This window comes from Ranitomeya variabilis, chromosome 4, assembly GCF_051348905.1.
Source record: "Ranitomeya variabilis isolate aRanVar5 chromosome 4, aRanVar5.hap1, whole genome shotgun sequence".
NCBI lineage: Eukaryota > Metazoa > Chordata > Amphibia > Anura > Dendrobatidae > Ranitomeya > Ranitomeya variabilis.
The window spans coordinates 24,238,994-24,266,480 of NC_135235.1; the positions used below are offsets into that span (position 1 = coordinate 24,238,994).

Below are 27,487 nucleotides of genomic sequence, written 5' to 3' on the forward strand. Positions count from 1 at the left end.
GCAAAATATCTCACAAGTATTTCAACAATATAAAATATAACTGATTTTGTTAAACAGTACCACAATGGAGGGCTAACAACCACCTACCAAGGCTATCAGCAGTATAGTTAGTATGCCCAGATATCTATTGCAGTACATTCCCTAGTGGTCAACTACATATTTTCTAGCATCATTTTTCTTTTTCTTTTGGTTTATCTTGTGATATTTGGGAACTTGATGGGGCAAAAAAACAAAGGCCCATTGGACGTGTTGTGCCTCCCCTTTTTCTATTCCTAGAAGAAAAGCAGAATATGGTCCCAAAAATGTGCTTTAATTATATTGCTATATTGTACCTACATGAAAATGTCCCCATTAATAGTGTTTAAAGGGAACTTGTCACGACTAAATTTTTCTAATCAAAGCAGTGCAGTAATAATAAAAAAAAAAATTACTCCAACATGGGTATCAATTTTCCATAGCTGAGACATTGAACTTAGAAGCCACATGCAAAAAAGCCTGCAAGTGCATTGAGGGCGTATTAATTCGCCTAAATCGTAAAATTGTCCTGACAGGTTCCCTTTCAATTCATAACATATTTCTATATGAGCAAATATTGAGGCCAATGACCATTGGTGCTTTCAGTATTCTATTCCATAAAGAAAAGAACCAGAGGATAGCCCAGTAATTTCAGCCTAATGGCACTGCCAAACAGTGCCAAATATTAATACCGCCATAAAGTCATTTTAGATATTCCAGTCATAATAATAGAATACAGGTAAGATTATGCTCACACGTGAAGGAAGTAGTTGGTCCAACCTCCTTTCACTAATGCATGTAGTATTTTTTTTTTTTTTTCTTTTGTTCTAGGAAGCGTATGTCACATCTGAAGATTACCTCCGTCTGGCGGGAGAAATGATTAGTGTTGTAGGAGCAATTCTAATCTTATTACTAAAGGTAAAGACTGGACTAAGTTACATAGTCCACTAATACTGTTCTGCACTGTAATTTGTGCATCGACGCTTATTTAAACAATGCAGTTAATGCTAGCTAACATATCTCTCCATAGATTCCGGACCTGTTTCAGATTCGAGAAGCAACATATCTGACCCACGCCGTACAAGGAGGACCATTTACCCTTATTATGTAAGAAGCTCCATGGTATCGCCAATGTCTCCTCTCTTAACTATTTTTACTTACGTCATATAAAAGATTGTTTAATCTTCGTTAGGGGAAGTAATCTTGCTAGAGATGAGTGAATAGCCTTGGCTAACTCCTTATCCGAATAGCTATAGCGCTTACTGAATAGCTGCAGAGGGAACCCGGATACCTGGAGCGCTCCCGATTATCAGATTTTCGGCACCGAAGCTACATGTGTCGTGACAGTCACAACAAACAGGCTCTCCATGCATGTGCTGTGACTATCACACAGTCGTGACACACAGGCAACTGTGGCATCGAACATCTGATTATCGAGAGCGCTCCAGGTATCCGGGTTCCCGATGAAGCTATTCGGATAAGGAGTTACCCAAACCTATTTGCTCATCCCTATTACTTACTATACTCTGGGATCTTTTCCAGAGGCCCCATCTCATCTTTCAATTATTAAACCCCTTATTTCTCTCTAATAACCCACCTGTAATTGTGAGCTATAAAGTTTTAGCTCGCACCCTTCCATGCAATCTAACTCCTAGTGAGAAACTACTTTTAAGATGACCATGATGGCCCCCCAACTTATTGGGGCCTTGTGCAGTGGTACAGGTTGCCCTAATGGTGTGTCCTCAACTGCTGCAGACTCCAGAGCATAAGCATAGGTTGAAAAAAAAAAATACAGCTCCTCTCGACGCTCGCTGCTCTTGCCGTCACAGAAGATAGAACCACATTAAAAAATATATATGCTCCAATACAAGCTGCTGGCCAATCAGAAGCCAGCAGCTCATGTCTGCCTGCCAGTGACAAGGGGCGCATGGCAGTGACGTTATACGCTGCCCGTCAGTTGCACTCTGAAGTCAGCTGCCGACACCTGAACTGGCTACAGAAGAGGACGCCGCACAACGTGGGAGTGGAGGAAGGTGTGTAAAATCATTTATTTCTTTTTAAAAAGTGCTGGAGAATAACAGAATAGGGGCCATTGTACCAGGATGGGGGGGAGAAATGCTATAGCATGGAACCCAGGATGGGGGAGATTATTACAAGAAGGAGCCACGACAGTGTACATTATATGGGGGGTCAACACTTGTCTTTAGGCAATCTAAAGCTTTAAGGGCCCATACATCTGACCAACATGCAGGTTGGGGCCCAAAACCAAATTTTGCACCAGGGCCCATGGGACTCTAGTTACTGGTTCTTGTGTTCAAACCACGTAATGCGTCAGGGGTGGTTGTGTTGTGTGTGTTTTGTTTTTCAAATCTTGACCTGTCTTGGATTTTTACGTTTTTCTGAAGTTATAAAGTTAAAGATTATTATTTCATCTACGAGTGACAGTCTCCTACGATAGTTGGAGGTCTCTTGTAGATTTTCAACTGTGTCCATATCCGTTTAATTCTTAATGTGTGTATTCTGTGACCCCTCCACAGAATTTCTTTCCCATGTCTGGTTCTGGTGGTACTAATTCTGAGACTTACCGACACCGATGGAGAGGTCATCCCAATGTCTATGCTGCTAGTACTGGGATGGTGTTACGTCATGTATTTTGCTCGTGGATTTCAAATGCTTGGACCATTTACCATCATGATTCATAAGGTATTTAGATTTTATTACATAGGTCTCACCATAACGTCACCTTCAGATCAATAGACTGAGTAGTCCCAAAAGAAAAACCCTTCAAACACTTGTCACATTGCATGTCTGCAAATTGTCTGTCAAGGTACACGTGATGGATGTCTGGATTTGGCATAAGTTCAATTTGGTGCATGTGCCACCATCAAAAATGGTAAAAGTGTTGAGAAAATTTACTATACTTGTCTTTCTCCAGATGGTTTTTGGGGACTTGCTTCGGTTCAGCTGGCTGATGGTTGTGGTCATTTTTGGATATGCTACCAGTAAGTAAAATTTACTGACCGGTTTTACAATAATGGTAGAGACCATAAAGGCATTCATTTAAAAAAAGTCAATCTTCCAAAAAATAGTTGCTTTACAATAGAACTTTGTATTCTTTTCTGCAGCTTTTTACATCATATTCCAGACCGAGGACTCATCCCAGCTTGGAGAATTCTACAACTACCCTATGTCGCTGTTCAGCACCTTTGAACTTTTCCTCAATGTCATCAACTCTCCAACAAACTATGATGTTGACCTTCCCTATGTATTCCACGTTGTGTATTTTACCTTTACAGTCATTGCCAATCTCCTCATGTTAAACCTTCTTATAGCCATGATGGGGGACACTCACTGGAGGGTGGCACAGGACCGGGACGAGCTGTGGAGAGCTCAGGTATACTAACTATAAAAGTTTGGGGGATTTGTATGTTGAAAAATATTCTTCTAGGGGAAAACAGAAAGTGGCTTCTTGGCATTATTTAGTGTGGTTGTAAACCTGAACTTACTATTGTAGTTAAATTTTAAATATATATCTCAAGCTAGTCATATTAGACCTTTTGCATAAGATTAAATTTCAGATGAATCTCATGTAGCCAGGTCATCTTGTGTGAATCTGGGTCTTGTACGGTTGACTTGTGGTTGTGGAATATTACTTAATCACCTGCCTTTCTTCTATTACCACAGGTAGCTGCTACCACTGTTATGTTAGAAAGGAAGGTCTCTCGATGTCTCTGGCCACGAACTGGAGAGTGTGGCACAGAGTATGGCTTGGGGGATCGATGGTATCTCCGGTAAGTTCAGGTCAATGATGCCTAGTTTGATCATAAATGCTATATTATCAATTTAATGGGTATTTGGGTAAAAATTTAATATTGCAGAACAAAATTTGTTGCTAAACCATGGCATCATTTGGGGGAAAAAAATGTTTGCTTCAATTTCATAGGATTAACTTTGGTTTGTATTCCAGCGTGGTGCTGAAGAAAGACCTAAGTCAACAGAAGATTCGCCGTTATGTTGAAGCATTCCACGGACCTGAAGGAGACCACCTCGATGAACAAGTCCACAATATCCCCAAATCGGACAGAACGTTTTCCTCAACCATAAATTCCAATCTTCCCACCCTGCAGGTCACAGAGATGGATTTACATGGGCTACCAAGGACGTCAGAAACTCAACATAGAGAATTACATGGTGACACAACAGGAATGCGCAAGACCTATCTTGAGCTGCCACAAGTGTATGTAGAAAAGCAAAAAAGGGAATTGTCTGGTGAACATAATGTGCCATCAGTAATACAGAAAGGTAGCAGTCGTGGGTGGCAGATATTGAGATCAGATCCTATACAAAAACTACAAGCGCCGGTACCACAAGATGCCAGTAGTGAAGCTGAGGAAGAAATATACCATGTTTGATAAAATGCAGCAATGGTGTAGACAAAGTGAAATTGTTTCTACGTAAGAAAAAAAAAATTAACTCAATGAGTTAAAGTTTAGTATTAACCAGAAAACATTTATTGGCTTTCTACAAGTATTGGAGGTATAGTCACCTAAAGGGACTGCGAAACCAAGAACAAAGTCGAGTTTTAAGAAATGGGTTGTTGTCCCAGAAGATTCAGTATTGTATCGTTTCTAACTATGGCTGCCAGAACCGTGAGGAAGCGGTGATGTGCTAAAGACATTGCCCTGTGATAAAGTTGTACAGCGATACCAAAGGACTACTTTGTATAGAATCTACTACAAGAGTTGATCAGTGCTGTATATGGACCGATAAAATATGACGCAATCTGTTTCCACCATCTTTCTACCAGATAGTTCCATTAATTTTCTGTAATGCTAACAAATATATTTTTTCTAATAAAATTTGCAAATATTTCTGATGTTTCCAGGAAAGAAGCTTGCGGCATACTGAAACATTCAGCGATTTGGAGCCTCAGCTCCTTAAACAGTAGAGAAAAACCATCACAAAAATAGCGAGATCTGTGATACTGAAGACAGACAGATAATACCACTAGAAATATATATAATAATACAGCGCAAGTGGAAATATAAAACTTAACTTTTACTCATTAATACAGATAAAAGGGAATAAAGTCACCCAAAGTGTAATTAAAAATTGGGGTACAGTCTAATGCAAAAATGACCTTGGAGACTCGTTAACCCCAAATAGGATTCCAAACTCCGCATATAGCAACACCTGGGGAATATAAATGGCCCAAGGTACGGTATACAAATCTGCTGCAAGAGAAATTACATGTAACTAGCAGCATGAATGCACATACACTTGGTTGCATAAAAGATAATTGATCATCTTAAACAATGGTGGCACATGGAACAAAACCGTGCCGAATTATAAATATATAGTACTGGAAAAGGAACAATCTCACCAATTCCAACGGTGCAGGCACAGGAGCGCTGAATAGTCCCCGGTCAGGAGTACATCCAAGAATTGATGGGAAATGACAATACCCTGTCAATCCCTATGGGGCTATTGATAAGCTATCCCCAAAGCTCCTGCCCTTACAAGGGCAGTCCACAACTACCCCTGCACACACATGCCCTGCACTCTCCCTGTATCATAGTCCACCCTCTGTGCTATCTTGCAGAGGATAATCTGCAAGATGGCACAGAGGGTGGCAGGACTCTTTGTCCTCTAGCATAGCACAGGGCACTTTGTCTTCTCATACAAGCCAGTCCCCTGATGAATTAGCTTGGAAGAAACGCGTTGGGACTATGACACAGGGAGAGTGCAGGGCATGTGTGTGCAGGGGTAGTTGTGGACTGCCCTTTTAAGGGCAGGAGCTTTGGGGATAGCTTATCAGTAGCCCCATAGGGATTGACAGGGTATTGTCATTTCCCATCAATTCTTGGATGTACTCCTGACCGGGGACTATTCAGCGCTCCTGTGCCTGCACCGTTGGAATTGGTGAGATTGTTCCTTTTCCAGTACTATATATTTATAATTCGGCACGGTTTTGTTCCATGTGCCACCATTGTTTAAGATGATCAATTATCTTTTATGCAACCAAGTGTATGTGCATTCATGCTGCTAGTTACATGTAATTTCTCTTGCAGCAGATTTGTATACCGTACCTTGGGCCATTTATATTCCGCAGGTGTTGCTATATGCGGAGTTTGGAATCCTATTTGGGGTTAACGAGTCTCCAAGGTCATTTTTGCATTAGACTGTACCCCAATTTTTAATTACACTTTGGGTGACTTTATTCCCTTTTATCTGTATTAATGAGTAAAAGTTATGTTTTATATTTCCACTTGCGCTGTATTATTATTATTAGAGAACAACCATCCCAAACAATCCCCATTGAGACCGTAATTACTAAATATAGAATGTTTTAGAGTAAGGTCATGAAAGGAACATTGTGTCCTTGGTGCAACTGATGCCACTCTAGCCAACGCTTTTACTGCAAATTAATATTCATTTAATATTTTGGTGCAGGTATATGAATCTTAAAGCTCCTCTCTTTTCCAGCCATCCATGTGAAATTGCAGTCTCTTCAAGTAAGACAGAATGGTTTAAAAAAGCACAATAAATTGGTCTAAAACCTAGATGTGAGAATTTGCACCAAGATAAGCCAAAACTTTCGGCCGATGTTGGGGGAACTTGTAACTTGCTATTAACCTGCAGATATCTGGATGATCTTCAGATTTAGAGATGGGCAAACCCGAACAGTAAAGTTTAGCATCTGTTCTGAACACCTACTGGTCGAGCACGGACTTCATCAGGAAGTCCATGTTACTGTTCAGGTTCGGCTGACCGAACACCAGGTGTTTGTCAAAAGACAGCGTGAGAGCTCAGCTATGATCGGAGATATAAAGTTTCCCTCCAGTCACTGGTGTCTGCGGATGGGACTACTGCTCCCATCATCCGACAAAAGCTGCAGCTAACAGCGAGAGCAGGAGCAGCTGATGGGCGTATTCATTAGTCGACCCCTGTGCTGTAAATAAATAATTAAAAAAACAAAAAACTCATGGGTTCCCCTGTATTTTTGATAACCAGCCAGGCAAAACTTACAGCTGGGGGCTGCAACCTTCAGCTGTCAGATTGAACAAGGCTAGTTATCAAGAATAGAGGGGTCTCCATGTCGTATTTTTTAATTATTTAAATTTTTTTAAACTGTGTGGGGTCCCCCCCCCATTTTTGACAACCAGCCTTGCTGAAGCAGACGGCTGGGGGCTGGTATTCCCAGGCTGGTGAGGGGCCATGGATATTTCCCCCCAGCCTAAATACAGCAGCCCACAGCTACCCAGAAAAGGCACATCTACTAGATGGGTCAATTCTTGCACTTTTCCCAGCTCTTCCCGCTTGCCCTGTAGCAGTTGCAATTGGGGTTCCTATTTGTGGGGTTGATGTCACCTTTTGTATTGTCCCGAGACATCAAGCCCACGGCTTAGTAATAGAGAGGTGTCTATATACATTACTAATCCTGTAGTTATGGTAAATTAAAAACACAGCCAGAATACATTTTTATTAGAGATAAAACAAAACACACTAACTTTGTTATTTTTAAATTAAAAAAAAAAAAACATGGTTATACTCAAACACTTATTCCAACGAAGCCCTCGTTCTCCTCTAATAAACCAAAAATAAAAAAAATATCGCTCACCTATTCGTCGTTCTGTCCCATGCTGTAATCCATGTCTGGGGGAAAAGTGGTTTTCAACCTGGATGGTGCCAAGATGCGACTGTCCAGGCTGAGAACCACTGGTGAATGAGCTGCTGCGAGTGCAGACTCGGTGACCGGTGGTGACATCATCGAGGTTATCTCCGGTCACTGAGGCTGCGTTCCCAGCTGGGTTAAACTGCGGTAACCTCAGTGAGATCCCTGCTAGCACTATGAGCCTAGTTAAAGCTGACAGCTGAGTGTTGCAGCCCCCAGCTGTGAGTTTTGCCTGGCTGGTTATCAAAAATACAGAGGAACCCACGCTTTTCTTTTTTTTTTTTTTTCATTTTTATTTATATACAGAGCAGCAGCTGGCTAATGAATACACCAATCAGCCGCTCCTGCTCTCACTGTTATTGGCAGAACCAGGTGTCGGCTGATGGGAGCAGAAGTCCCATCCGCTGACACTAGTTACTGGAGGTAAACTATACCTCCGATCACAGCAGAGCGGTCACGCTGTTTTCTGACAACGTGGGAATCGCAGCTCTCTGACCGGCGGGGATGATTTTACTGCCGAGCAGAAGTAGTGTTTGCTGCACTGTCACGCACATGACAGCATGTCAAATACTGGATGTTCGGGCCCCCTATTCAAGTGAATTCGGTCCGGGTACTGTTCTGGTACCCAAACTCGAACTTTTTGTAACATCCAGGTGTCTGCCAATCTCTATTCAGATTTATAGTGATACTAACCTGCCCGGAACCTGCTTTTAGAGGAATGCTGCAGGGAGAAAATTTACTTTATTTCCCCCAGCAGCATTTGGGTTTCTTTCACGGGAGCAGTGGCAGTGCGGATTTAGTCACCGCTCTGAAAATGGACAGAGGTGGCTGTAACCACACCCAGGCCCTGACTGACAGCCTGCCCTAATGCATTTTAAAGTATGTGGACACTTTAGAAAACAATTCTTTTTTTCATTAAAGGGGACCTGTCGCCAGATCAAAAGTAGCCATTTTTGTGCTTGTTATTCTTGGTGATCCCTTGAGTATTCCTGGGGTTATTCTGGATTTTTTTTTATGCTTTTATTTAAATCCGCCACACAGTTCCAGAGATGTTTTTGTGGGGTTTTTTTTCTCCATTTATTGCTTTTTGTTTTTTCATGGTCCTTATGTAAGGTGGTGCAGTAATCATGGGCAAGATATTCAGTTCTTATGCCCCGACACAATACATTAAGGTGGAGATCTTGGCTGAGTGTGTGTAGATTTCATCAAAAGGGAGCTACACCCTTGCAAGCCACATGATGCTGATGACTGTGGCTGACCAGGACCAGATGTTGAACTGTTCAATGAGGGAGACAACCACTTGAAAATATCCTGTTACTCACCATTAACTTGGTAGGAAATACAGTATGTACAATAGATAGTGAGTGCATAACTTCACGAATGTTTTTTTCACAATATGGCGAATCTTCACACATTGTCTCTCTAACTCTTCAAGTTTGTTTGTCGTCACCTCCACTCAGCACACTACTACAGTCCAGTTAGTGAGAGACCTATTCTCACCCTGCAGTTCCAGTCCTCCTCTCTCAAGAGAACTAGTTTGCCAATATGGCCGGTAATTAACATTTCAACTTGCTGATGTCTTGGAACTCCCGCCCAGGACACCCTTTTTGTCTCACGTTCTCTGTTCCATCCTAGCCAGTTACTTCTCTGAGTTATAGACTCGGGACTGTACCGCTAGGCATCCTGTCCCGGGACATGTCTCCAGTACATCATTCTGTCCTTTTTCCACGTCTTTTTCTCTGCTCAGGATCACGCTATCTACTACCTAGGCTCCACTCACATTGGTGACACCCATGTCATGCAACCCTTAGTACTCAGAAATAAAAATTCTCAAAAAAACCTTCACATGAACAGTAAGGTGCATCTTCCATACAGGTGTATAGAAAGAGTATTTCATGTGTTCTTAAGCCAGTTTCTGAAAGGATTTTGAATTGGATCCATTAAAAAAATCTTCTCTAAAAAATGCCATCTAAACATAGCCTAACGGGTTGCAAAGTTGTACATCAGTCAATCAAATTAGTCATTGCCACAGCTATGAAGGAAAATCCCATCTTGACAGTGACTTTTTTTTTGTAACTACTACAATATATAAATAGGAGCCAAGTTTGGAGAATCTTTATTAAAAATAAATAAGACACAAGATTTTCAGTTTCTACTGGTATGTCAGTAGTTTTGTACACCCTGCGTTCCCTATTAGCCATTTCATCTAGCCAATAGTACTGATGAGACAATTTATATTTGGTGTGTTGTGAAATTATTTAACAATAAGGTCAATTTTAGGAAACATTCTATTAAACTGCTAAATTAAATAGAGCTCCTGATGTGCATTGCCCTGTAACTGGTCGATGGTTGCCCGGCGGACGATCTGCCATCCTCGACTGGATTTCCTTTCTGCACCATTGTTTACATTTTCTATATTATCCCTGTTGGATGAAGATGTGGAGTTTTTCAGTATGTTCTGTGCTGACATAGAAGTTAGATCTGACGCTTCCTTTTTGATGCTGAAACCAAAAAAATTTAGTTACGCTCGCAAATAAATAACTGGCAAAGAAAATTGGAGCTGCTGAAAACTGAATAGTTCCTTAAGAATTGTAAAATGTAAACGCATATTTAAGAGGGTCATCTGGGGAACGGAAAGCAGTTTTTTTGTATAATGCTGGAAATGGGCTAAAAAATCAAAAACAAATCACACTATACGTCATTGATCAATGCGACTCTCATTTCAGCATTGCCTGGTCTCTCGTTGGTCTTTGCTTCTCGCTTAAATGACAGTTCGCCAATGGAACATGAGATCTCTGCAGCCGGTTACTGACTGTAATGAAACACTAATGTAGCCGGCGAGGGATTAGGCAGCATAGGAACGGGAGAGAAGCTCGTACATACAGTGGGGGAAATAAGTATTTGATCCCTTGCTGATTTTGTAAGTTTGCCCACTGACAAAGACATGAACAGTCTATAATTTTAAGGGTAGGTTAATTTTAACATTGAGAGATAGAATGCTAAAAATAAAATCCAGAAAATCACATTGTATAAATTATATAAATTTATTTGCATGTTGCAGTGAGAAATAAGTATTTGATCCCCTACCAACCATTAAGAGTTCTGGCTCCTACAGACCAGTTAGACTCCTAATCAACTCGATACCTGCAGTAAAGATAGCTGTCTTACATTGTCACCTTTATGAAAGACTCCTGTCCACAGACTCAATCAGTCAGACTCTAACCTCTACAACATGGGCAAGACCAAAGAGCTTTCTAAGGGTATGTTTCCACGGTCAGGAAACGCTGCTTGTTTGACGCTGCGCAGAGCTGCAGCGTCAAACAAGCAGCGTCCAGATGTTCCAGCATAGTGGAGGGGATTTTATGAAATCCCGTCTCCACTATGCGTGGAAACCCGCACGCGGCGGCCCTGCGACTCCGGACATGCTGCGCGTCTTTTCAGATCGCAGCATGTCCGTACACCTTGCGGGGACGCAGCGTCCCCGCAAGGCATGTCACAGGGCGCTATGGGAGAGAGCGATCATCCCGGATGTGAAGAGTTAACACATCCGGCATGATCGCGTCCCAGAAAGGGGGCGGGGCTTAGTGCCGAGCGGCTTCGCCGCTGCGGCGATACCGCCGGCCATCCTGACAGTGGAAACATACCCTAAGGATGTCAGGGACAAGATCAGTGTTTCCCAAACTCCAGTGCTCATGGCGCCAAACATGTCAGGTTTGCAGGCTTTCCTTAGTAGTGCACATGTGAAGGAAGTATCAAGGCATCAGGTTCTCTCTTACCTGTGCAATACAAAGGAAATCCTGAAAACATGACCTGTGGGGGGGGCCATGAGGACTGGAGTTTGGGAAACACTGGACTAGATCATAGACCTGCACAAAGCTGGAATGAGCTACAAAACCACAAGTAAGATGCTGGGTGAGAAGGGGACAACTGGTGCAATAGTAAGAAAATGGAAGAAATACAAAATGACTGTCAATCTACATCAATCGAGGGCACCATGCAAAATCTCACCTCGTGGGGTATCCTTGATCATGCGGAAGGTGAGAGATCAGTCTAAAACTACACCGGGGAACTTGTTAGTGATCTCAAGGCAGCTGGGACCACAGTCACCAAGAAAACCATTGGTAACACATAACGCTGTAAAGGTTTAAAATCCTGCAGCGCCCGCAAGGTCCCCTGCTCAAGAAGGCACATATGCGGGCCCGTCTTAGTTTGCCAATGAACACCTGGATGATTATGTGAGTGATTGGGAGAAGGTGCTGTGGTCAGATGAGACACAAATTGAGCTCTTTGGCATTAACTCAACTCGCCGTGTTTGGAGGAAGAGAAATGCTGCCTATGACTCAAAGAACACCGTCCCCACTGTCAAGCATGGAGGTGGAAACATTATGCTTTGGGGGTGTTTCTCTAATCAATGGGAGAAAGGATGGAGCCATGTACTGTAAAATCCTGAGTAACAATGTCCTTCCCTCCGCGAGGACATTAACAATGGGTCGTGGCTGGGTCTTCCAGAAAGACAATGACCCAAAACATACAGCCAAGGAAACAATGGAGTGGCTCAAAAAGTAGCATATTAAAGTAATGGAGTGGCCTAGCCAGTGTCCAGACCTTAATCCCATAGAAAACTTATGGAGGGAGTTGAAGCTCCGAGTTACCAAGCGACAGACCCAAAATCTTAATGATTTAGAGATGATCTGCAAAGAGGAGTGGAGCAAAATTCCTCCTGACATGTGCACAAACCTCATCATGGACTACAAAAAACATCTGACTGCTGTGCTGGCCAAAAAGGGTTTTGCCACCAAGTATTAAGTCTAGTTTGCCAGAGGCATCAAATACTTATTTCTCACTGCAAAATGCAAATAAATGTATATACTGTAATTTATACAATGTGATTTTATTTTATTTTTGACATTCTATTTCTCAATATTAAAATTAACCCACCCTTAAAATTATAGACTGTTCATGTCTGTCAGTGGGCAAACTTACAAAATCAGCAAGGGATCAAATACTTATTTCCCCCACTGAACCTTATGCTGCCTCACATGAGCCTCACTATGTTTGCAGTAGACTCACCATAAATACCACTGGTTTCCAAGTCCATATTGAGATCCACAAATGCCGAGTCGGGGCCAGAATCGTTGTGGTATCTTACTTTCTAACATAATTGTAGTTGCTGCAAGCTGCATTGAATAAAAATCAATTAGTTATTGACTAAGGACAAAATCTGACTGTATAGGCAAATATTAATTTTTAGACACACTCGCCACCTGACTCCTGGAATTTGCCCAGTGCTGATCAATTGCAATGAAAGATTCTTATCTACTGTTTCCACTGACCTGAGCCCTCCAGAGATCGTCTCTCTCCTGTGCCACCCTCCAGTGCGTGTCTCCCATCATAGCGATCAATAGATTTAGCATTAAGAGGTTGGAAATTAAAGTGAAAAAAAAATAGATAATGCTAAAAATGATTGGCAGGTCAACGTCATAGTTGGCCGGAGAATTAATCACGTTGACGAAAAGTTGATAGGTACTGTAAAGAGACATGGCGCAACTGTAAAACACTCCCATCTGAGTCGGGTCCTCTGTCTGGAATATTATATAGAAAGCTACAAGGAGAGAAGAGATGCAATTTATTATGATTAGTAATAGGGAAAGGAAATTTGGTAACAAGGTAAGAATGTTGCTTCCAATAACCCTCCTTCTAAACTTGAAACTTAATCTATTGAACAACTAGATGTGTAATGATGAAGTTACTTTGCATAACAATGTTACTTATCTATGATGTGACTTTTTTAATATTGATGTTTTGTTTAGTGTAAGAGGGAACTTGGACCCCTCAAATATCAAAGATTTGGCATAATTGTAAATTTGCAAAAGAAGTGGGGAGTGGGTCTTTGTCTCACAACAGGAAGTGAAGGCAGATCTTTGGTCCCCACTTACTGCACTGAGTCAAACCAACCCACTTCCTGAAAAGAAACAATCTGCCTTTCTACAGGAAGTGGGGAGCTGGTCTTTGTCTTTCTACAGGAAGTTGGGGTGAGTCTTTGTATCACTACAGGAAGTGAGAGTGGGTTTTTGTCTCTCTTCAAGAAGTGGGGGGTTTGTCTCAGTGCAGCACGTGGGGACAAGTCTATCTGTCTACAGGGAGTGTGGAGTAGGTCTTTGTCTTTCTACCTGAAGTAAGGGGGAGTCTTTGTTTCACTACAGGAGGTGATGGTGGGTCTTTGGTTTGTCTCAGTACAGGAAGTGACGGCGGGTCTTTGTCTCCCTTCGGGTAGTGGGTGGTTGTCTCAGTGCAGTAAGTGGGGACAAGTCAGTATTTCTTCAGGGAGTGTGGAGTAGGTCTTTGTCTTTCTACCTGAAGTGAGGGGAAGTCTTTGTTTCACTACAGGAGGTGATGGTGGGTCTTTGGTTTGTCTCAGTACAGGAAGTGACGGCGGGTCTTTGTCTCCCTTCGGGTCGTGGGGGGTTGTCTCAGTGCAGTAAGTGAGGATGAGTCTGTCTTTCTACAGGCAGTGGGTAGTGGGTCTTTGTCTCTCTACAGGAAGTAAGGGTGGGTCTTTCTCTTACTACAGAAAATGAAGGTCGGTCTTTGTCTCTCTTCAGGAAGTGGAGGGTTTGTCTCAGTGCAGTAAGTGGGAGCGAGTCTGTTTGTCTACAGGAAGGGGGAAAGGTCTTTGCCTTTCTTCAGAAAGTAGGGGCGGGTCTTTATCTCCCAGGAAGTGAAGGCAAATCGGTCTGTTTACAGGACGGGGGTGGGTCTTTGCTGCTCTAGAGGAAGTGGGTGTGGGACTTTGTCTCTCTACAGGAAATGAATGTGGGGTTTTGTGTCTGAAAAATGTAGGGTTAAGTCATTGTTTCTCTTAAGGAAGTAGAGGTAGTTCTTTTTTTCTTTACGGGAAGTACGGTTGGATTTTTATTTCTCTACAGGAAGTGCTGCTGAGTCATTGTCTCTCGGCTCCCGTTTTCTGCACTACCTACCGGCAGAACAGAGAAACAGACTTTCATTTCAATTGGTAAGTAAGGGAAAGAATGTTTCAGCATCTACAGTTCTGGAAGAATGTTGCTTAAAGAACACTAAAAGAGTGAATGGCAAGCAGGAAAATCGCGAAAGAGGCTTGACATATTAGTGTGGAATGTGCACGAACCAAAGTTTTAACTTGTTGTGGGGGATGAGCGAATGCAGCAAGACAATGCTTTTCTACAAGTTTTGTATGAATATGCAGGAATACTTCAAGACAAATTGCATTCACAGTAACTGCCTCTGTTAAGAAATTGTCAACCTTGATAAAATTAGAGGTCAGTGAAAATGTGCAGATATAAAAGGTTTTTTTTCCAAATATTAAAAATATTAACCACTTACACTTGGTATTTTCCATCTCAGATGTTTACCTAAGTCATGAAACTATAGAATAACTCGATTATTTTCCTATTATCTGTTAATGGAGGGCAGAAGATGCTCTGGTCATACCTGTTCCAAATCCTAAAATGACAACCGTCATAAGCCAGAAAAACCTTAGGAGATCTCCAAATGCAATCTAAGATGGAAGAAAATCAAATGACAAGATAATTATTTTACTGTATTGAATACAGGTAACATGCAAATATATAAGACCAGATCTACTATTTTCAGTATTAATCCATTACTGAATGTTATACATCATAAAAAAAGGCAAAACAAATGAGAAAGGCCAAAACCACCACTCTGACCTCGTTCCCGTCGTCTGTCTATCAAGCCCTCCAGCCATTGACCTCAAAGGATTAGGACTAGTATAAAACCGTTCTTTATGGACGAGACTATGGGATCCATAACACTGTCCCGCAAGGGGAACTTTGGTTAGATAACACTGTTCAACAACAAAATTGTAAATTGACCAAAAGTTTCTAATTTGTATATATTTCACGCTGCTAAGAAAAAAAGAAAAAATGTGGATAAAATTGAGAATTATTTCTAGTTTTTATTTTAAGTGTCGATGGTGGACATTTCTTCATATTCGGGTGTATTATGTCGGCAATATCCGGGGAAGAGAAATACTTCAGCCTGGTACAGAAAATGTACAAAATGAAACATTGGTTGATTCTAAGAAAACGGTACTCCCTCCGCTACACATCAAACTAGAACTAATGAAAAACCTGGTAAAGAGTAACAAGGAGGTGAAGGGTTCGAGTATTTGACATCAAAATTTCCTTGAATATGTCATTCAAAAGATGAAAGTGCACATCTTTGTTGGCCCCCAGATTAGGGAGCTTTACAAGGACATTCAGTTCGATGACGTACATCAGGCTGTCAAGAAGGCAACGCGGCATAGTCTTAATCCCTTCACCACCTTGCGATTTTTTATTTTTGCACTTTAGTTTTTTGCTCCCCTTCTTCCCCGAGCCATAACTTTTTATTTTTTGGGCAATTATAGCCGTATGAGAGCTTGTTTTTTGCAGAACAAGTACTTTTGAATGACATCATTTATTTTACCATATCGTGTACAGTAAAACAGGAAAAAGAAATCCGAGTGCTGTGAAATTGACAGGCATCGTCCGACGGGACTATTAGTCCCATCCGGCTATGGCTGCTACAGTGACAGCTAGCCGTAACAATAAAGGAATAACAATAAGGATGTGAAAAATGTGTTTAGTGTTTAATTTCATTAAAATACTTTATTCTGGATGTGTCTTTATTTATCCCTTTAATATCTATAGGATTAGTAATGGATAGGTGTCTTATTGACACCTCTCCATTACTAAGCCGGCTTGATGTCACCTTACAATTCAAAGGTGGCATCAACCCCACAAATATTACCCCATATGCCACCACTGCAGGGCAGTGAGAAGAGAGGGGCTAAGTGCCAGAATTGACGCATTTGTAGCCAGAGGGGGCAATATCCATGGTCCCTTCCTAGGGTATGAATATCAGCCTGCAGCTGTCTGCATAGCCTTTTCAGGCTGTTAATTAAAGAGGACCCCATGTCGTTTTTTGGGGGGTCCCCCCATTTTAATAGCCAGTAAAGGCTAAATATACAGCTATGGGCTGATATTCATAGACTGGGAAGATCCATGGGTATTAACCCCTTCCTAGGCTATAAACATTGGCCCCCAGTTGCTGTCTTTCCCTCTCTGGAGCAGAAAATTGCACGGGAGCCCACGCCATTTTTTTTTTTTTTTTTTAAATTAAACAGAAATTGCATTTAAGGCCGGGGTCACACTTGCGAGAAACTCGCACGAGTCTCGCATCTCAATACCCGGCACTGATGCCAGCACTCGGGACCAGAGACTGCGGCTGCATGTATTTCTATGTAGCTGAATGCTCCAGTCCGAGTGCTGGCGGCAGCGCCGGGTATTGAGGTGTGAGACTCATGCGAGTTTCTCGCAAGTGTGACCCCGGCCTAACACAGATTTTGTGTGTGTGGGTGTGTCTTTATTTAACTCTTTATATACCATTTTATTATGTTTATTACTAAACATCAGGATTGGTATTATCTATCCATCTATCTATAGATAGATAGATGGATAGATCTATAGATAGATATATCTATAAATACGGTAGATAGATAATAGATAGATCATAGATAGATCTATAGATAGATCTATCTATTATCTATCTACCGTATTTATAGATATATCTATCTATAGATCTATCTATCATGTCTGTGTGTGTAAACATTATTCTTCAATGGATTATGTAAATGAAGAGGTTGGACAAGAAATTATATCACTTTTTTTTGTGTGTGTTAAATAATAGATCTTTATTTAGCTTACAAAAACACCTACAAATCTGCATCAAAATCTGCATCAAAAATGCATCAAATCCGTGTGGATGCAGAATCTGCGCAGAAAATTCCACAAGCAAATCTGCAACGTGTGCACATACCCATAATATTTTTGCTAACTTTTTTCTTTTACTTTTTACTGGCTTCAATAGTCTCCTTAGAAGACTTGACACTGTGATTGTCCGATCTCTTGTGCTACACATAGCTGAGCTTCAGCCCTGCTATGTGTAGCAGAAATCATCACCTTCTATGAACATTGGCCACAAGCAGATTCGCGGCTGTCACGACAACCCATCGGCACCCCGTGATCATGTGACAGGGGCGTCAATGAGCGGGACTAGTAACGCGCTTCCAGCCCGCGCGTCTTATATGCTGCTGTCAATGATTGACAGTGCCATCCCATGTAATTATAGTTTGGCATAAAAATTCCCAATAAATGTGTGGAAGCTTTTTGCAATTTTCACCTTGTAACCATAAATTGTGTATTTCATGAATTTCTTTGCTCCTATTTTAAATACTAGAGCTAATGATTTTGCGACACGGTAATATTCTGTTCCCTTATGGTCTTATATATGTAGATAACCTCATTTGAATGCATTTACAAAGAATTCAATAAAGTTTGTTGGACAGCGTAATTATATATTTACTAGATGGTAGCCCGATTCGAACGCATCAGGTATTCTAGAATATGTATGTAGTTTATTTATGAAGATTTTTGAATAATGCAATTTATACACAGGGTTCGGCCGGCCGCGACCAATTAGCGAAGCGTGGTTCAAATCCCACGCCAATTCGCGGCCGGACAGCCGCCTGTCGCTGATTGTTCGCGGCCGGCCACGTAGTATATAGCACAGCCACGTAGTATATTGCACAGTCACGTAGTATATAGCACAGCCACGTAGTATATTGCACAGTCACGTAGTATATAGCACAGCCACGTAGTATATTGCACAGTCACGTAGTATATAGCACAGCCATGTAGTATATTGCACAGTCACGTAGTATATAGCACAGCCATGTAGTATATTGCACAGTCACGTAGTATATAGCACAGCCACGTAGTATACAGCACAGCCCACGGAGTATATACAGCTGTGGCCAAAAGTATTGACACCCCTGCAATTCTGTCAGATAATACTCAGTTTCTTCCTGAAAATGATTGCAATCACAAATTCTTTGGTATTATTATCTTCATTTAATTTGTCTTAAATGAAAAAACACAAAAGAGAATGAAGCAAAAAAGCAAAACATTGATCATTTCACACAAAACTCCAACAATGGGCCAGACAAAAGTATTGGCACCCTCAGCCTAATACTTGCTTGCACAACCTTTAGCCAAAATAACTGCGACCAACCACTTCCGGTAACCATCTATGAGTTTCTTACAATGCTCTGCTGGAATTTTAGACCATTCTTCTTTGGCAAACTGCTCCAGGTCCCTGATATTTGAAGGGTGCCTTCTCCAAACTGCCATTTTTAGATCTCTCCACAGGTGTTGTATGGGATTCAGGTCTGGACTCATTGCTGGCCACCTTAGAAGCCTCCAGTGCTTTCTCTCAACCATTTTCTAGAGCTTTTTGAAGTGTGTTTTGGGTCATTGTCCTGCTGGAAGACCCATGACCTCTGAGGGAGACCCAGCTTTCTCACACTGGGCCCTACATTATGCTGCAAAATTTGTTGGTAGTCTTCAGACTTAATAAAGCCATGCACACGGTCAAGCAGTCCAGTGCCAGAGGCAGCAAAGCAACCCCAAAACATCAGGGAATCTCCTCCATGTTTGACTGTAGGGACCGTGTTCTTTTCTTTGAATGCCTCTTTTTTTCTCCTGTTAACTCTATATTGATGCCTTTTGCCCAAAAAGCTCTACTTTTGTCTCATCTGACCAGAGAACATTCTTCCAAAATGTTTTAGGCTTTTTCAGGTAAGCTTTGGCAAACTCCAGCCTGGCTTTTTTATGTCTCGGGGTAAGAAGTGGGGTCTTCCTGGGTCTCCTACCATACAGTCCCTTTTCATTCAGATGCCGACAGATAGTACGGGTTGACACTGTTGTACCCTCGGACTGCAGGGCAGCTTGAACTTGTTTGGATGTTAGTCGAGGTTCTTTATCCAACATCCGCACAATCTTGCGTTGAAATCTCTTGTCAATTTTTCTTTTCCGTCCACATCTAGGGAGGTTAGCTGTTATGACCCCAATGGCGAGGGTCTCAGAGATATCAGCCAGTCTGCGAAGTACAAAAATCCAGCTCATAGGGCAGTGGTAACTGGGTTGACCATATATCTACTCCTAACGCCAACACTAGAAGTAGCCGGGGAACATGCCTACGTTGGTCGCTAGATGTCTCGCGCCAGCCGGAGAGCTAACTACCCCTAGAAGAGGAAAACAAAGACCTCTCTTGCCTCCAGAGAAAGGACCCCAAAAGTAGGATACAAGCCCCCCACAAATAATAACGGTGAGGTAAGAGGAAAATGACAAACACAGAGATGAACTAGGTTTAGCAAAGAGAGGCCCACTTACTAATAGCAGAATGTAGTAAGATAACTTATATGGTCAACAAAAACCCTATCAAAAATCCACACTGGAGATTCAAGAACCCCCGAACCGTCTTATGGCCCGGGGGGAGAACACCAGCCACCCTAGAGCTTCCAGCAAGGTCAGGATACAGATTATATACAAGCTGGACAAAAATGCAAACAAAAACAAATAGCAAAAAGCAAGAAAACAGACTTAGCTTAAACAAGCAGGAACCAGGATCAGTGGACAAGAGCACTACAGATTAGCTCTGATATCAACGTTGCCAGGCATTGAACTGAAGGTCCAGGGAGCTTATATAGCAACACCCCTGACCTAACGACCCAGGTGAGCATACAAGGGATGAATGACATACCCAGAGTCAAATCACTAGTAGCCACTAGAGGGAGCCAAAAGGTAAATTCACAACAGTTAGCCACAGTGCCATGGGCTTTAAACTTCTTGATGACACTGCGCACGGTAGACACAGGAACATTCAGGTCTTTGGAGATGGACTTGTAGCCTTGAGATTGCTCATGCTTCCTCACAATTTGGTTTCTCAAGTCCTCAGACAGTTCTTTGGTCTTCTTTCTTTTTTCCATCCATGCTCAATGTGGTACACACAAGGACACAGGACAGAGGTTGAGTCAACTTTAATCCATGTCAACTGGCTGCAAGTGTGATTTAGTTATTGCCAACACCTGTTAGGTGCCACAGGTAAGTTACAGGTGCTGTTAATTACACAAATTAGAGAAGCATCACATGATTTTTTGAACAGTGCCAATACTTTTGTCCACCCCCTTTTTATGTTTGGTGTGGAATTATATCCAATTTAACTTTAGGACAATTCTTTTTGTGTTTTTTCATTTAAGACAAATTAAATGAAGATAATAATAACAAAGAATTTGTGTTTGCAATCATTTTCAGGAAGAAACTGAGTATTATCTGACAGAAGTGCAGGGGTGTCAATATGCAGCGCCCCAGAGTCCTGGTCGTTGCAGTACTGTGGCTCCGCCACTAAGGGGAGCTACGGTGCGTCCGATGGCACTGAAGGAGTTCATCTGATCAGGTATCACAGACACCAATACATTTCACAGCTGGGCCTCCGGGGGGAGCTAAGGGTTCTATTCATTAGGCCACTCCCCACCATAGTGGGTAAACTGGGGGTCAGGCAGGAAGTTAGATCAGAAAGCTGACTGGATTGGACGAAGCAACACCTAGTGGCAGAGGGTGTTGTGGAGGAAGAGACAGTAGGGTCTCTGTCAGGGGTGGGATCCTGACAGAGGCTTGGCATTGAAAAGAACGTAACGGGTCCGCGCCAGCTCCGGGAAGCGGCGGGACCCAAGAAAGGACTAGAAGCGAGATAGATTGTGCTGAGTGAGAAACGAGATCAAGCAATAGGAGAATTCCAGTAGGGGTCGTGCTGTAAGACCGGAGCAACACCCTACTGAGGCGCACTACCGGTGGCCGGAACGCCGAGGGAGTATTATAACATTCAGCTTCAAGCAATACTCTAAACAGCGGCAGGACTGTCAGTTTAAGGCGGGCTGTCTAACACATATCACCTATGAAGTCTTGGGAGGCAATTGCGGGAGAGGGGCGTCTCTAGGGTCCCGGAAGAACTCCAGGCCTATCCGACAAACGGGTGCCGTTCTAACTGTAACATCAGGAAGGGACGGAAGATTAGAAGAACATCATTTAATCGAGTTGTGAGGGAACTTAAGAAACAGACACAACGGTTGTGGGGTACTTTCCGTAAGCACAGCAGGGAAGGACTACAACACATAGCGCTAAGAAGGAAGGCACCGATTTCCTCCTGTGAAGTGAACTCTGGAGGTGCCATTGGACCGGCCAGACTTGCGCAGCCTGGTGAACCGTATTCTGGACTGAGGACTCAGAGATCTCCAGTAAAGAGGTAAAGAGACTGCAACCTGGTGTCCTCGTTATTTACCGCGACCTGCACCCCACAACTGCACCGTTACAACACCACTTATTGCACTGGACGTCCCCCACTGACAGACAGGGCCACGGACCGGGTCTAGCCACCGTGACAACCCCAGAGCAGAGACCCAGAGGCCCGGCTCCGGGTACCCCTCGGCCCTGCGGTGGTGTGGGGGCGCTCCAAACTTGGCGTCACGAACGGGATCTACTTAAGCCTGAAGAATCAGGTCATGTGTGCCTTGGAACTGTGATTTATTGTGCTTGGACTGTACTTTATTGCAAAGACTGTGGATTGTCACTTGCCGCCAAAAGTTCGCGCCAAAACCGCCGCCATTACAGCGCTAAGGAGAGCGCAGGAGAAGAAGAAGGGCGTGGAAGTGGGCGTGAACAAGCTGAAGAGCGCGAAAGACAATGGCCGCCCAGTCTAAATATCTCGGCCCCTTGAGGACGTGTCCGTCAGCAGCCGAGATCCGCCTCCTGATCCTCAATGGTGGGCAGAGACAGAGAAAACGAAACCGCCCACGAAGGAGAGAGCGGGAAAAGGATCAGGAAGAAGAATTCAGCGACATGGAGGACGCCATGGCGAGCCGCCCGGAGCCGGAGCGTGGGGTCGGAGCAGAGGACTTCCCCAGCCACCCGGAGGGGCACCGCAACCAGGCCTCCACCGCTGATGCTGAATTCCTGCAGGCCGGAGTGGACGAGCTCAGCGACCGACCCCGGCGGACGCAGCTGAGCACTGAGGCCGGGTGGAAGAAGGCCATCATCAGGAGCCTCACCGGACATCTGTCGGCAGCCTCATCTGGTCCGGAGCAGGGAAGAAGTCCCAGTGCCCCGAAGCTGGAAAGCAAGGCCCTGCCGGAAAGGGGTATGCTGCAAGCAGAGATGACAATGTCGCAGCACAAGGCCCTGCAACCAGCGTTCCAGACCCCAGCGGAGGCAGAGCAGACCGGCACCGGAGGGACCGCATCTGAAGCAGGTATGAAAGAGGACCCTGCCCTGACGACCGACACCCCTCCAGTGACTGCTAGTGCCACAGCTGCTGACTCCGTTCCAGTGACTGATCTTGCAGCGGCCGCTACCTCTGCTGCAGCAAATGCCCATACTCAAGCTGCGCAGACCTCCATCGCTGCGCATGATTTAACCATACATGAAGGACGGATTAACGGCGTTTGTCCAGCACTGGTTGTAACCCTGGACCTCACTTTGCCCAGGCCAAGAAGGGTTAAGTGCCAGGTGCAGCCCTGGAAGCCGTCCAACTAAGCCTCGGAAACCTGAAACTGTAAATAGTTAACTGTTTATTTCCTTGCTGTTTTGCTGCTAAAACCCGTCCTGGGTTAACTCTTAAAGGGATCCCTTTGTTTACCCTGGATCCCTATTGCTTTTTATTTTTGCTTTCACTTTCATTTTTGCTTTTTTGTTCCACAATGTTATAAAAACTGCTGAATCATGAACAATGCATGATACAAACTTCTTGTAAATAGTTTGCACCTTCTTAAAGGTGCTATCTACTGGTTCTATATGAAGAAAGGACACTGCGAAGATATTGTTTTTGAAAACATCACTGAAGTCCTTATTACAAACAGACTTGCAGCTTGAGGAGTTGCACTATCTCATAGAGACTTGGTCCCCTCTTAAAGGGGATGTTCACTGATGGTACTTAGAGAATGATGTTGCTCTAAAAAGAAAGTTAATGATGCTGCTGATATGTACAAGTTGTATGTAACTAAATTGTTGAAAGAAAGAAGTGTTTAATAATGTGTTCTGAGATAAAGTAATTATTGGAAAGATGCAGTAGACCCGTAGGGGTAGACATAGTGTCCTGCATAGTTGTTAGCAAGAAAGTAAAGATAGAAGTTAATGCTCTAAGAAAATGTTTGGTAATGTTGATAGAAAATGGGGATAGAAGGTAAACCCTGAGTCCTGATAGGAGTCAAGTAGAGATGACTCAGTGCTCTTAAACTGAAAGCAATGTTATGTTCTATACTGTGTATAGTAGTTGAAAAGGCAGTAGGTCCTGGCTGAACGGGGCGGTCCTGTAACAGAAAGGAGAGGCAGTAGGTCTGGTGCCGTTAGGACAGGCGGTCCTGCAGATTCAAAGAAGGAGAATGAAAAAGTTAACTTACCTTATAATGTGATTATAGGAAGGTCTTTGGTGGATACAGAGTGTATGTCCTTAAAGGCAATGTTAAATTATTGTTCAACAATTTTTGCACTTAGTAGAATACCCGGTTGGGTAACAGGAGTTAATTATAGCCTGTAATTTATAATGCTTAACCATGTTTTGTAACGTTCAAGTGTCCTTACCTCCCATAAAGGGAAGCCTGTTCAAATATGCTTATTGTTATTGCACTCAACAAAATTGTATGTCTTTTTGCTAACTTGTATTGTTGTTTTCTTCCCAGTCCCGGAGTACTGTGTTTAACCAGGGGGGAGTGCAGCGCCCCAGAGTCCTGGTCGTTGCAGTACTGTGGCTCCGCCACTAAGGGGAGCTACGGTGCGTCCAATGGCACTGAAGGAGTTCATCTGATCAGGTATCACAGACACCAATACATTTCACAGCTGGGCCTCCGGGGGGAGCTAAGGGTTCTATTCATTAGGCCACTCCCCACCATAGTGGGTAAACTGGGGGTCAGGCAGGAAGTTAGATCAGAAAGCTGACTGGATTGGACGAAGCAACACCTAGTGGCAGAGGGTGTTGTGGAGGAAGAGACAGTAGGGTCTCTGTCAGGGGTGGGATCCTGACAGAGGCTTGGCATTGAAAAGAACGTAACGGGTCCGCGCCAGCTCCGGGAAGCGGCGGGACCCAAGAAAGGACTAGAAGCGAGATAGATTGTGCTGAGTGAGAAACGAGATCAAGCAATAGGAGAATTCCAGTAGGGGTCGTGCTGTAAGACCGGAACAACACCCTACTGAGGCGCACTACCGGTGGCCGGAACGCCAAGGGAGTATTATAACATTCAGCTTCAAGCAATACTCTAAACAGCGGCAGGACAGTCAGTTTAAGGCAGGCTGTCTAACACATATCACCTATGAAGTCTTGGGAGGCAATTGCGGGAGAGGGGCGTCTCTAGGGTCCCGGAAGAACTCCAGGCCTATCCGACAAACGGGTGCCGTTCTAACTGTAACATCAGGAAGGGACGGAAGATTAGAAGAACATCATTTAATCGAGTTGTGAGGGAACTTAAGAAACAGACACAACGGTTGTGGGGTACTTTCCGTAAGCACAGCAGGGAAGGACTACAACACATAGCGCTAAGAAGGAAGGCACCGATTTCCACCTGTGAAGTGAACTCTGGAGGTGCCATTGGACCGGCCGGACTTGCGCAGCCTGGTGAACCGTATTCTGGACTGAGGACTCAGAGATCTCCAGTAAAGAGGTAAAGAGACTGCAACCTGGTGTCCTCGTTATTTACCGCGACCTGCACCCCACAACTGCACCGTTACAACACCACTTATTGCACTGGACGTCCCCCACTGACAGACAGGGCCACGGACCGGGTCTAGCCACCGTGACAACCCCAGAGCAGAGACCCAGAGGCCCGGCTCCGGGTACCCCTCGGCCCTGCGGTGGTGTGGGGGCGCTCCAAATACTTTTGGCCACAACTGTAGCACAGCCATGTAGTATATAACAAAGGCCACAGAGTATATAGCACAGCCACGTAGTATATAGCACAGCCAACGGAGTGTATAACAGCCCACGTAGTGTATAACACAGCCCATGTAGTATATAGCACAGCCCACGTAGTATATGGCACAGCCACGTAGTACATTGCACAGCCCACGTAGTACATTGCACAGCCCACGTAGTACATTGCACAGCCCATGTAGTACATTGCACAGCCCACGTAGTACATTGCACAGCCCACGTATTATATTGCACAGCCCACGTAGTACATTGCACAGCTCACGTAGTACATTGCACAGCCCACGTAGTGCATTGCACAGCTCACGTAATACATTGCACAGCCCACGTAGTACATTGCACATCCCACGTAGTACATTGCACAGCCCACATAGTACATTGCACAGCTCACATAGTACATTGCACAGCCCACATAGTACATTGCAGAGCTCACATAGTACATTGCACAGCCCACGTCATATATTGCACAGCCCATGTAGTACATTGCACAGCCCACGTAGTACATTGCACAGCCCACATAGTACATTGCACAGCGCACGTAGTATATTGCACAGCCCATGTAGTATATTGCACAGCCCACGTAGTACATTGCACAGCCCGCGTAGTACATTGCACAGCCCACGTAGTACATTGCACAGCCCACGTAGTATATTGCACAGCCCACGTAGTACATTGCACAGCGCACGTAGTATATTGCACAGCCCATGTAGTATATTGCACAGCCCACGTAGTACATTGCACAGCCCACGTAGTATATTGCACAGCCCACGCAGTATATTGCACAGCCCACGTAGTACATTGCACAGCCCACGTAGTATATAGCATGGTGGGCATCATATCCCTGTTAAAAAAAGAATTAAAATAAAAAATAGTTATATACTCACCTTCCGTTGGCCCCCGGATGCAGGCGAAGAGTTTACCGATGCTCCTCGCGTGCTCCGGTCCCAAGAGTGCATTGCGGTCTCATGAGATGATAACGTAGCGGTCTCGCGAAACCGCTACGTCATCATCTCGCGAGACCGCAATGCATGGAGCGGTCAGCAGAGCGTCGCTAGGGCCGGGAAAGGCCTGTTCCTGATCAGGGGGCCGACGGACGTAGTATATAACTTTTTTTTTTTTACATTAGATCTTTTTACTATTGATGCTGCATAGACAGCATCAATAGTAAAAAGTTGGTCACACAGGGTTAATAGCACCGTTAACGGAGTGCGTTACACCACGGCATAACGCGGACCGCTAACGCTGCCATTAACCCTGTGTGAGCGCTGACTGCGGGAGTATGGAGCAGCCACTGACTACGGGGAGGAAGGAGCGGCCATTTTGCTGCCGGACTGTGCCCGTCGCTGATTGTTCGAGGCAACCTTTATGACATCATGACATCATCGTCGCCATGGCAACCATTATGACATCTACGTCGATACTGTGCCCGTGCCTGATTGGTCGAGGCCTGGCGGCCTCGACCAATCAGAAACACAGGATTTCCAGGACAGACAGACAGACAGAAAGACAGACAGACAGACGGAAAAACCCTTAGACAATTATATATATAGATTTGCATGGCATGGTAAGTCAAATTGTTTCCGAATTTTCTAATATTATAGCCACCAACCTTGTGTATCATGATCGCAAAAGGCCCAAGCATGTAAAATCCTCTTGCAAAGTATATAGAAAAGCACCAGCCAAAAACTAAGGCCAGGGACATGGGGATGACTTCTCCGTTTGAGTTTGTGAGTCTCAGGGCCAGCGTAAAAAGTACCGAGCAAGAGAAGAAAAATCTGCAATAATGAAAAAAGAAAACAAATGAATAGTTTTAGAAGAAAAAGTGTGAAGTGTAAATGTGCAGCTCAGTGTGTGAGAGGTTTAGACTGCAAAATATTTTGCCTGATTTTTGCATTGACTCTTAATTTTTTTGAGCTGCAGGTTTAGGGCTCAGTGGTCATTCCCTGT

General features: G+C 43.7%; 2 protein-coding genes across 5 annotated transcripts in view; one reads left to right on the top strand and one right to left on the bottom strand.

Moving 5' to 3' along the window:
- The window catches only part of LOC143769516 (transient receptor potential cation channel subfamily V member 6-like), a 37,365-nt gene extending 32,479 nt beyond the window's left edge, over window positions 1-4,886 (top strand). For both annotated transcript variants that reach the window (XM_077258141.1, XM_077258142.1), the window contains 7 exons: window positions 847-933; window positions 1,046-1,122; window positions 2,553-2,718; window positions 2,951-3,017; window positions 3,141-3,409; window positions 3,700-3,806; window positions 3,983-4,886. In XM_077258141.1, the coding sequence (XP_077114256.1) occupies window positions 847-933; window positions 1,046-1,122; window positions 2,553-2,718; window positions 2,951-3,017; window positions 3,141-3,409; window positions 3,700-3,806; window positions 3,983-4,427 (1,218 nt within the window). In that variant the 3' untranslated portion in view covers window positions 4,428-4,886. The remainder of the gene's footprint in view (window positions 1-846; window positions 934-1,045; window positions 1,123-2,552; window positions 2,719-2,950; window positions 3,018-3,140; window positions 3,410-3,699; window positions 3,807-3,982) is intronic.
- A 4,698-nt stretch (window positions 4,887-9,584) lies between these two features.
- The window catches only part of LOC143769518 (transient receptor potential cation channel subfamily V member 6-like), a 41,123-nt gene continuing 23,220 nt past the window's right edge, over window positions 9,585-27,487 (bottom strand). For all 3 annotated transcript variants that reach the window (XM_077258145.1, XM_077258144.1, XM_077258146.1), the window contains 5 exons: window positions 27,150-27,315; window positions 15,158-15,224; window positions 13,024-13,292; window positions 12,761-12,867; window positions 9,585-10,191 (listed from right to left, as the gene is read on the bottom strand). In XM_077258145.1, the coding sequence (XP_077114260.1) occupies window positions 9,990-10,191; window positions 12,761-12,867; window positions 13,024-13,292; window positions 15,158-15,224; window positions 27,150-27,315 (811 nt within the window). In that variant the 3' untranslated portion in view covers window positions 9,585-9,989. The remainder of the gene's footprint in view (window positions 10,192-12,760; window positions 12,868-13,023; window positions 13,293-15,157; window positions 15,225-27,149; window positions 27,316-27,487) is intronic.